The following is an 11,518-nucleotide window of genomic DNA, read 5'->3' as shown; positions in this document are numbered from 1 at the left end:
AGGAAGTTCGCTCCATACACGAACCACCCTCTATGTAAAAAGGTTGCCCCCATGTCTTTCCTCTCAACTTAAAAATGCAGCCCCTGATTTTGAAATTCCCCCTTCCTAGGGAAAAGGGACCCACCGTTAACCCTATCTATACCCCTCATAATTGTATGAACTTCTATGAGGTCAACCTCCCACATTCCAGTGAAAATAATCCCAGTCCGTCCAGCCTCTCCTTATAACTCAAATGTTCCATACTCAGCAACAGCCCGATAAGCCTTTTCCGAACCCTCTCCAGCTTAATAATATCCTTCCTGTAACGGGGCTACCAGAACTGGACACAGTATTCCAGAGGATGCTCAGGAGACAAGCTCTCACATCAGCTCGCATCCAAATCGTTTCCACAAACTCACAGAGCAAGAAAAAAAAAACAGATCAGATCGAGACTGGAGCAGAATCTAAACCTTTCATTCCAGCCATTTGTTGTCCTTATTCGTCACAATCTCTGACTGAGAAGGGAGAGCCGTTTCTGGGCACAGAACTGAAACAGATCCACCAGATTTCTGAAGCTAGAGGAGGTTACAACCCCTACGCTGGCTCCTGTGTCTTGGTGTCTTGGATTCCTGATGAAGGGCTTAGGCCCGAAACGTCGATTCTCCTGCTCCTCGGATGCTGCCTGACCTGCTGTGCTTTTCCAGCACCGCTCTGATCTTGACTCTGATTCTCCAGCATCTGCAGCACCCACCTTCACCCTGTGTCTCGGTTAGTCTTGCCCTCTTTACCGTCGGACATGATCGCCCCATTTCGCTGGGCAGGATCAGGAGAGCAGTCTGCAGACCCACATCACAGCCCAGTTCGCTAAACTGCACCGGATTCTCACTGAGAAAGGGCACTGTTTACTCAGAGAGCTCAGGGGAGAGGAGGACTCTAGATAACAGGGATTCAAGAGATTCTGGAGAATTTTACATACCATTGAGGATGACCTTTCAAGAAACAGATGGAACAACAGGGTGTGATGAGTTTGCTGAAGGTGTGAATTATATCACCAACCAGACACAAAATGTCAGACTAGAGAATTGAAACAGCTATTGTATACGCTGGAAGCACTGAAACTGACTCAAAATGAATGCTTTATTTTCCTCGGATATGCATCATAGATGAAATGATTCCCTGAACTAAACCGAAGAACTGCAGATGCGAGAGGTTTGAACTAAAGAAAAACAGAAATTGCAGGAGAAACTTAGCAGGTTTAGCAGCATCTGTTAACGGAGTTAACAGTCTGAGTTTAGTCACCCTTCTTCAGACTGTGTCCCTGTGACGTCTGGAGTCATGTGTTCATTCTGGGTGTAGTTCGAGCCTGTCTAACTTGAAGCATGTTGCTCCGTAACCTTACCAGCAAAGTGCAGCTTCATGAGAAATATTGTTTCACAGCAGCTGAGGAAACCGGCAGGAGCTGGTGTGAAGAACCCAGATTAGAACATGACCCAACAGCAAAGTGTGATGGCATTTCTGGAGTCTCTGTGTGGTTTGCATCAATGGGACAGAAAGTGAGATGTTCATGGTAAGCAACACTGATTGGCATGCACGCACACACACACAGACACAGACACACACACCCGCGCACACACACACCTGCGTACACACACGCACAGACACAGACACACAAAACTAGAGGGCATAGGTTTAAGGTGAGAGGGGAAAGATATAAAAGAGACCTAAGGGGCAACTTTTTCACGCAGAGGGTGGTGTGTGTATGGAATGAGCTGCCAGAGGGTGTGGTGGAGGCTGGTACAATTACAGCACTTAAAAGGCATCTGGATGGGGACATGAATAGGAAGGGTTTAGAGGGATATGGGCCAAGTGCTGGCAAATGGGACTAGATTAGGTTGGGATATCTGGTCGGCATGGACGCGTTGGACCGAAGGGTCTGTTTCCATGCTGTGCGTCTCTATGTCATTGACTGCGTGGCACCAGCATCATTGTCACTTAGCCTATGTCTGGATATTGTCCGAGTCTTACTATATTTGGATACGGAATTCTTCGGTATCTGAGGGGTCATGAGTGGTGCTGAACACCGTGCAATCATCCGCAAAACATCCCCACTTATGACCTTATGATGAAACATCATTGATGAAGCAGCACTACCCTGAGACGTCCTGGAGCTGAGATGACTCACCCTCCAACAACCATGGCCGACTTCCTATGTGACAGCCATGACTCCAACCAGCCCCCGGAGACTTTGCCCCCACAGTACCCACTGATTGCCGTTTGGCTAGGGGTCTTTACTGTGACTTTTGGTTAAATGCAGCGTTGATGTCAGGGGCTGTCACTCTCACCTTCCCTCTGTCTGTCAACGTTAGAAGCAAGGCTCTAATGATGTCAGGAGCTGGCACAATACAACCCCTGTATTGGTGGGCAGCTTATTACCTTGCAACCATCGCTTTGTAGCACTGTGTGTGACCCTTCCGTCGCTGTACAGAAGATCAGGAGTAGGCTGACAGGACACTAATTGGCCGGGTTGGGTTTGCCCTATTTTTGTGTACAGGTTATGCTTTCTCACATTGCCAGGCAGATGCCAGTGTATTGCAACTTGGCTAGGGGCACGGTTAATACACGTTTTCAGCACTATTGCCAGAATGTTGTCAGTGCTGTCCCACTGGCAGTGGGTGTAACCCACTGGGAATCAAATCCTGCTATTCTGGGCAAAACCTAAAAAAGATTCCCTAGGTTACCCTATCCTTTGACCGAAAGAACAGACCAGGTTTGTACATTTAACAAAACTTGTTATTACAAATTTTAGCTATAGGCAAACGATTATGAACCCTATAACTCTGTCGGTCAATACTTGAGTCTAGATTAGAGTGGTGCTGGAAAAGCACTGCAGGTCAGGCAGCATCCGAGGAGCAGGAAAATCCATGTTTTGGGCAGTCATTCCTCACGAAGGATTTTCCTGCTCCTCGGGATGTTGCCTGACCTGCTGTGCTTTTCCAGCACCACTCTAATCTAGACTCTGATCTCCAGCACCTGCAGTCCTCACTTTCGCCTGGTCAAGACTTGAGCCCACTTCTAAAACTGTCCATAAACACTTACAGACACACAACAATGAAAAGAAAAACATGGCTGCTGTGGCTGGCAGGGGGAAAAGGTTGCTAGGACCAGGCTCGACAGTCTGGTGCGTCAGCCAATGATGCACAATATGAGGAACAGACACTGCCGTCAGGTAAAACAATGCGTAGTGGGTAACCTGCAAGCACAGCGAATTGACAGATCTATCACTTTTCCTTCGTGGTAGATAATCAGAGATTGCTGGAGAAACTCAGCAGGTCTGTGGAGGAAGAAGCAGAGTTAACGTTGCACGTCCTGTGACCCTTGATGTTGGCTGAGGGATACGTTTTGGCCATGACGAGAGAGAGAACTTTTCTGCTGTTCTTCTTCACAGCTGTGACCTTGGGTCTTTCTCTCTGATGCAGAAGGGAGGACGGGGTAACTAGAGAGTGACACCTCTGACAATGGAACAGTCCTTTCATTCTGCATTAGACTGTGCTCTCCCTCTGGAGCTGGGCTTCGCAACCATCATCCTCTGACTCCGAGAGTGATGCCACTGATCTCGCCACCTCACAAGGGATGTTGCCAGGGTTGGAGGGTTTGAGCTATACGGAGAAGTTGAACAGGCTGGGGCTGTTTTCCCTGGAGCCTCAGAGGCTGAGGGGTGACCTTATAAAATCATGAGGGGCATGGATAGGGTAAATAGACAAGTCTTTTCGCTGGGGTGGGGGAGTCCAGAACTAGGTTTAGGGTGAGTGGGGAAAGATATAAAAGAGACCTAAGGGGCAACTTTTTCACACAGAGGGTGGGACGTGTATGGAATGAGCTGCCAGAGGATGTGGTGGAGGCTGGTACAATTACAGCATTTAAAAGGCATTTGGATGGGCATATGAATAGGATATGGGTTTGGAGGGATATGGGCCAAGTGCTGGCAAATGGGAGTAGATTAGGTTGGGATATCTGGTCGGCATGGACGGGTTGGACCGAAGGGTCTGTTTCCGTGCTCTACATCTCTATGACTCTATGACAGGAAAGCCTTTTCCATCCTCCACCGTCATGTTTCAGGCATGTGAAAGCCAGGACTTTTCAAGAGCGCTATGTTACTCAGCTTACAATCCAGAGGCTGGTGCTGAGCTAATTGGTGTATAACTGTAGCAATAACAACACAGCAACATGATAGAGTATATAGAAGCATTTTATTATAAAGAAGTCCTTTCTAATTACAGTGGGCGTCGTGTTAAAGTCATCCATGCAACTTGAGATGCCAAATCCTAATTGACTTGTGCAGCGTACATTGTAGAATGGTCATCATCCCACTTTTCCAATATAACAGAACAATACCGGACTAAGCCACTATGACAGTCTAGAGTAGCAGTTTGTACAATATGACATAGCAGTCAAGAAGCAAGTATGACTCTTCTGTAACGATACAGTGAGGACAGCCCGAACATTCTAAAAGAAAATAGGTACTCACTCTGTCAGAATGGGATTGAGTTGCCATCGGAATGGGACAAGGGCGCCGCGTGGGTCACGAGAGCAAACAGGAGCAACAGAACGGTGAGAGGTCATACCCTTTGTTCAATAGACCAGAGGGCTGGTGCCAGAATCGATTGGGAGACGGCATTTGGCAGTCACTCTCCCACAGCCTGATATTCCGCGCTCTTGAAGTCAACGCGAGTGAACGCCAGACCGACCGCACAATGGGTGGTATCGCCTATTTCTGGGCCCCGGCTCAGATTCCAATTTCCGTCCCTCTCTCTCTCTCTCGAGCGGTTTGGGTAACATCTCCCACTGTTCGGCTGGCCGTACCGAACTTGAAACGTCGTCCAATAAACCGGAGAGAGGAAACCGAAGATCTTCGCCTTGCGCTCGAGTTCCCATTGCTTGCCAGCCCTTTGGCCAATCAGCAACCTTTTCCTCCAGGACTATAAATTGTTCTGATCGGCTTAACTTTGGCATTTTTGTGTTTGTTCGGATGAATGCGAGATGGAAAGCTCCTGCAACATGTCCCTTTCCGCCTGGTATTAGCAATGGGCTCGGACCACACGCAAACATCTTCATTAGCTGGTGCTACCTCGGACTTGGCCACATTTTACATCAGGCCCTTGAATAAGATCCGTCAGAGCTGGCAGAGCGCTGGAAGACTTGGCATTGGTAAGTGCTTTACCAAGGACCCTGCACCAACTGTGAGACCGTGAACTGTGCTGATTACAAGTCTTGAATTATTGTAACTCCTACAGAGGTGGGGGTGGGTGTAGTGGACTATAATAAATCCCTTCCTCTGCTTTCCTCCTGTCCTAGTGAACTCGTTACCTATATTCTGTTCTGAAGACTGATTAGGGTGACGGCTGATATACATTCTAAATTACAACTTGTCCATGTAGTATTTTAACAGCAAACTGTTGCAAATCCCCTCTCTGTCCCCACCCGGGTTTGAAGAGAGAAGTTGAAACTGGCCCTCACTCGCTTCTAATTCAACACGGATCGTTAAAACTCAACAGAGTTTGGACTCTCTGCGGCTTTGGGACGTGTCTTTAAAACTATGGCCGGGGAATACGTACATCCTTTCCCAAAAACCTCCCCTGGCTCTGACATGAACTATTTACCGGGTATCCCCTGGGGAACCTTTGCTATTGGATGGTGGCTGGGGAGCACGGATCTCGATAAACGAGGGTGGACAGTAAGTTTCCCCGATGGATTTATAAGATTGTGGACATGGCGAGATATTCTTCTGCTCGACGAGGGCTCGTCACAGCGTGACACAGTGAAAAACTGTGCCCTTTTCAAAACAAACGTGGGAGCATTTTAAAAACAGTACGGTGCGCTCTGGAATAAAAAAAATCAAACCTGCCAAACCATTCACGATTGGGATCGGTCCTTGAAAGTGGAGTCGCAGATAGATAGGATAGTGAAGAAGGCGTCATATATGCTTTTCTTTATTGGTCAGAGTATTGATACAGGAGTTGGGAGGGTCATATTGCGGCTGTACAGGACATTGGTTAGACCACTTTTGGAATACGTTGTGCAATTCTGGTCTCCTTCCTATCGGAAGGATGTTGTGAAACTTGAAAGGGGTTGGAAAAGATTTACAAGGATGTTACCAGAGTTGGAGGGTTTGAGCTACAGGGAGAGGCTGAACAGGCTGGGGCTGTTTTCCCTGGAGCGTCGGAGGCTGAGGGGTGACCTTATAGAGGTTTACAAAATCATGAGGGGCATGGATAGGATAAATAGGCAAAGTATTTTCCTTGGGGTGGGGGAGTCCAGAACTAGAGGGCTTAGGTTTAGGGTGAGAGGGGAAAGATATAAAAGAGACCTAAGGGGCAACCTTTTCACACAGAGGGTGGTACGTGTTTGGAATGAGCTGCCAGAGGAAGTGGTGGAGGCTGGTACAATTACAACATTTAAGAGGCATTTGGATGGGTATATGAATAGGAAGGGTTTGGAGGGATATGGGCCGGGTGCTGGCAGGTGGGACTAGATTGGGTTGGGATATCTGGTCGGCATGGACTGGTTGGACTGAAGGGTCTGGTTCCGTGCTGTACATCTCCAGGACTGTATAACTCAGCGGGTCGCCGCTATCGGAGAACGTCCGCGGTTCCACGGCCAGCACCCGTGGGAAACACAGGCTGGTGTGGCGTGGGTGGGGGGGGGTGGGTGGAGGGGGATGCTTCCTCTCTCACTCGGTTTTTGGAGGTGGGGGGGGGGTGGGGAGAGGGGGGACACTGAGCCGTGCGACCCCGTTCCCGGGACCCGAGGTCTCGCCGCGGGTCGGAGTATACATGTGTGCTGTCGGCCGAGAGGAGCCCGAGTCAGGGTGTCGAAGCTCCGCCCCCCCCTCACCCCCCTCACCCCCCTCACCCCCTCAGTCCGGCCCGTCACTTGTAGAGGAGGTGGAGCCGGCTGCCGTCGCAGTTGTTTCTGCCCAGCTTGTCGGCGCCTTGCTCGGAGGAGGCCAGTCGCTGCACCAGGGGCGGGTTGGCCTGGTACAGGGAGGAGACGGTCCCCGCTGACGAATTGCCCGTGTAGTGGTTGTCGGTGTGGTTCTCCTTGGCAGCGCCGGAGGGGCGACGCCGCGAGCGGAGCTGCTGCTGCTGCCTCTGCTGGAGCTGCTGGCGGAGCTCTAGGATTCGCTCTTCTTTCTGAAGGTGGGAGTGAAAGCAGGAGAGGCCGTTAGACACAGGCAGGCCAGCAGGAGGCAGCCAGGAGAGCGCAGCAAGCCTGGCAGGGGTCAGGAGGCCGGGGGGAGGTCAACGTTTCGGGTGTAACCCTTCCTCACGATTGGGGGGGGGAGGTTGGGTGTTGGGGGTGGGGTGGTGAAGTGGGGGACAGGTGGGGACAGGTAGAGGGCACGACCCGGTTGGTCAATGGGAGGAATGAATCCAGTTGGTGGCTGGGAGCAGTGGAAGGGATGGGGGAGGGGGAAGGGGCTGGGGAGGGACAGTAGGTTATTTGAAATTGGAGAGCACAACGTTGAGTCCTCCGGGCTGCAGGCTGCCCAGGTGGAAGATGAGGTGCTGTTCCTCCAATGTGCGCTGCGGTCCGACTTGGAAATGGAGGAGGCCGAGGACGGACGTGTCGGAAAGGGAGTGGGAAGGGGGGGGTTAAAATGGGCGGTGACTGGGAGGTCCAGTCGTCCCCTGTGGGCCCGGCTGAGATGTTCGGCAAAGCGTACCACCACCAAGTTAACGTTTGGCCTCCCCGACGCGCCGTGAGGGGTGGGGGGAGCACGCTACTGCAGGCTGAGTGGGGCTCTCCGTTCAGGAATCCAGCACCTCACCCCAGTCGTTGTCACGGCCATTAAACCCAGGCAGAGACTCCTCTGCCCCAATGGGGGGGGGGGGGGGAAGTTAGCACATCGATACGCCCTCCCCCCCACCGCCCTACCGATAAGGCCCACCACCCTTCGGCCCGCAGTCCGTGTGGAGTTTGCACGTTCTCCCCGTGTCTGCCTGGGTTTGCTCTGGTTTCCTCCCACAGTCACAAAGACGTGCAGGTTAGGGTGGGTTGGCCCACGCTAAATTGTCCCCGAGTGTCCGGGGATGTGCAGGCTGGGGGTTGGGTGGTGTAGCAGTGGGATGCTTTTCAGAGGGTCAGTGTGGACTTGATGGGTTGAATGGCCTGCGGGGATTCAATGGTCACAGAAGAGCAAAAGAAAGAATATTAAAGAACTGTCTGAGGACAATAAACAAACAGATTGTTTTGTTTGAAAGCTTTCCAACAAAGTCAGATTTAAGGGGATGGTTTACTTTCATGAAACATTAATCCTGACTGACCTGTTTTGGGCCTCTTCAGAGTGGGCCACAGCCAGTGTCCTGGAAATGTGAACAGAAACTTTCACTGCCATTTCCTGGCCCAGTGTTGGGGATAAACCCGCTGGTATTCTGGCATAAACCCCTGAACGAAGATATTCACTGCCTTCAGTGGAGAACAAAATTGGATGGGGTGGGGTGTCAATGAGGCACCGATGGGAAGATGGAGCTCAAATCCCTTCACCAGGTTTATGAGCCATTCCGAACAACCACTGCTCCCCTTTCAGACATTTACCACAGAAACATATTTGGAAGGCAGCGTTATTGAATCGAAGGGGTTTCAGCATTTTGAGGTTATGAATTCTTTTGGTGCAATCCATACAGTGTGGAAGCAGCCTATCAAGTCCACACTGACGCCCAGTTTGTATGTAATAAATTGAAAGCTCATGGGGATTGGTAGAACAGAATCCCTCCAGTGTGGAAACAGGCCATTTGGCCCATCAAGTCCACACCAACTCTCCGTGAAGAGTAACCCACCCAGACCCATTCCCCTCCCCTATTACTCTACATTTACCTCTGACTAATGCGCATAACCTGCACATCCCTGGTCACTATGGGACAATTTAACACGGCCAATCCACCCTAACCTGCACATCCCTGAACAGGGGATGGGGTAATTTAGCATGGCCAATCCACCCTAACCTGCACATCCCTGAACAGGGGATGGGGTAATTTAGCATGGCCAATCCACCCTAACCTGCACATCCCTGAACAGGGGATGGGGTAATTTAGCACGGCCAATCCACCCTAACCTGCACATCCCTGAACACTACGGGGCAATTTGGCACGGCCAATCCACTCTAACCTGCATATCCCTGAACACTATGGGACAATTTAACACAGCCAATCCACCCTAACCTGCATATCCCTGAACACTATGGGACAATTTAACACAGCCAATTCACCCTAACCTGCACATCCCTGAACACTACGGGGCAATTTGGCACGGCCAATCCACTCTAACCTGCATATCCCTGAACACTATGGGACAATTTAACACAGCCAATCCACCCTAACCTGCATATCCCTGAACACTATGGGACAATTTAACACAGCCAATTCACCCGAACCTGCACATCCCTGAACAGGGGATGGGGTCATTTAGCATGGCCAATCCACCCTAACCTGCATATCTTTGGACTGTGGGAGGAAACCCACACAGACACGGGGAGAGTGTGCAAACTCTATCCAGTCAGTTGCCCGAGGGTGGGATCGAACCCGGGTCCCTGGCGCCGTGAGGCAGCAGTGCTGACCACTGAGCCACCATGCCGCCCTGAACTTTTTACCTTTCCTTCACGAAAGGAAATCTGTTGTCCTTGCCTGGTCTGGCTTGACATGTGACTCCAAACGTAAACTGCGCTCTGAAATGGCTAAAGGGCACACAGGGCGTGGGTGGTGGATACTGGCCTGGTCAGTGACATCCCCCACGAGAGAATGAAGGGGAAGGAGAGTATCGCAGAGTCAAGGCGGGAAGGCAGAGTTTGGGTACAAATTCAAACCGCGGTCTGACCGAGTGTGGGAACAGGCTGGAAGGCAGTTCCTCATCCCCGTGCCACACATGCCAGACAGACCTCAACAATGATCTTCTCCAGCTCGCGGTTCTCCTTCTCCAGCTGCCGCGATTTTTCCTCGTCGTTGTTGTTGGTGGAGGAGCCCGTCTTCATGGTGTCCTGCTGCTCAGACTGCCACTCTCCTCGGGTGATCAACCTCCGCATCTGTCACAGAGACATCAGCGCTAAACCTCAGCCACCACTTCACACTCAGAGAAACCCAGGAGGTAGGAGCCATTCGGCCCCTCCAGCCTGCCGCGCAATTCACTCTGACTGATCACTGAGCTCAGTGCTGTAATCCCGCCCTCCGCCGTATCCCTCGATCCCTTCAGCCACAAGCCTCCTTCTTGAAAACACAATGTTTTGGCCTTAACCATTTGCTGGGACAGTGAAATCCACCAGCTCACCACTCTCTGGGTGAACAGTCACAGTCATAGAGCTGTACAGCACGGAAACAGACCCTTCGGTCCATCCCGTCCATGCCGACCAGATATCCCAACCCAATCTAGTCCCACCTGCCAGCACCCGACCCATATCCCTCTAAACCCTTCCTATTCATATACCCATCCAAATGCCTCTTAAATGTTGCAAATCTATCAGCCTCCACCACATCCTCTGGCAGCTCATTCCATACACGTACCACCCTCTGTGTGGAAAAGTTGCCCCTTTTATGTCTTTCCCCTCTCACCCTAAACCTATGCCCTCTAGTTCTGGACTCCCCCACCCCAGGGAACAGACTTTGTCTATTTACCCTATCCATGCCCCTCATGATTTTATAGACCGCTATAAGGTCACCCCTCACCCTCCGACACTCGAAGGAAAACAGCCCCAGCCTGTTCAGCCTCTCCCTGTAGTTCAAACCCTCCAACCCTGGCAACATCCTTGTAAATCTTTTCTGAACCCTTTCAAGTTTCATAACATCCTTCCAATAGGAAGGAGACCAGAATTGCACGCAATATTCCAACAGTGGCCTAACCAACGTCCTGTACAGCTGCAACATGACCTCCCAACTCCTGTACTCAATACTCTGACCAATAAAGGAAAGCATACCAAATGCCTTCTTCATTATCCTATCTACCTGCAACTCCACTTTCAAGGAGCTATGAACCTGCACTCCAAGGTCTCTTTGTTCAGCAACACTCCCTAGGACCCTACCATTAAGTGTATAAGTCCTGCTCTGATTTACTTTTCCAAAATACAGCACCTTGCATTTATCTAAATTCAATTCCACCTACCACGAGTACTCTCTGTCAAAGGTGCTGTATTCTCAGATGAGGTTAGGTTGATTTTTTTTCCTCTCGGACACATGCGATGTTTCACACGGCAACGTTTCCTGAGGTCACTCGAAATCGGAGCGGGAATAGCTCTTTCGACCTCTCAGTTCAGGAAGTTCGAGGCTGATCTGATAGTGGCCTTAATTCCACTTCCATGCCTGCCCAAAAAGCCCTCAAATCCCTTGCAGGTCAAAAGTCTATCTCCCTCGGCCTTTACTTCCTCTGTATTCAATTTGCGCAATCCCTTCAGAATCAGATCACCCTTTAATTCTGATTTTGGCAGAAAATCAATTAGCCCCGGTCTGCCTGGATAAGATAAATTCCCTCAATGTGGCGGCATTCCAGTAAACCCTTT

General features: G+C 50.6%; 1 protein-coding gene across 1 annotated transcript in view; it reads right to left on the bottom strand.

Annotated features, from left to right (window-relative positions):
• Window positions 1-6,865: 6,865 nt before the first annotated feature.
• Window positions 6,866-11,518, bottom strand: part of LOC122541253 (gamma-aminobutyric acid type B receptor subunit 1) — a 134,255-nt gene continuing 129,602 nt past the window's right edge. Inside the window, 2 exon segments of the mRNA XM_087978963.1 lie at window positions 6,866-7,169; window positions 9,911-10,054. Of these exon segments, the coding sequence (XP_087835089.1) occupies window positions 6,906-7,169; window positions 9,911-10,054 (408 nt within the window). The 3' untranslated portion in view covers window positions 6,866-6,905.

This window comes from Chiloscyllium plagiosum, unplaced genomic scaffold (genome assembly GCF_037043375.1).
Source record: "Chiloscyllium plagiosum isolate Xiang-an unplaced genomic scaffold, Cpla_swu_hap1 HiC_scaffold_35, whole genome shotgun sequence".
Classification (NCBI taxonomy): Eukaryota; Metazoa; Chordata; class Chondrichthyes; order Orectolobiformes; family Hemiscylliidae; genus Chiloscyllium; species Chiloscyllium plagiosum.
The sequence above is the reverse complement of the archived record's forward strand: the minus strand, read 5'-3'. Positions and strand labels throughout refer to the sequence as shown.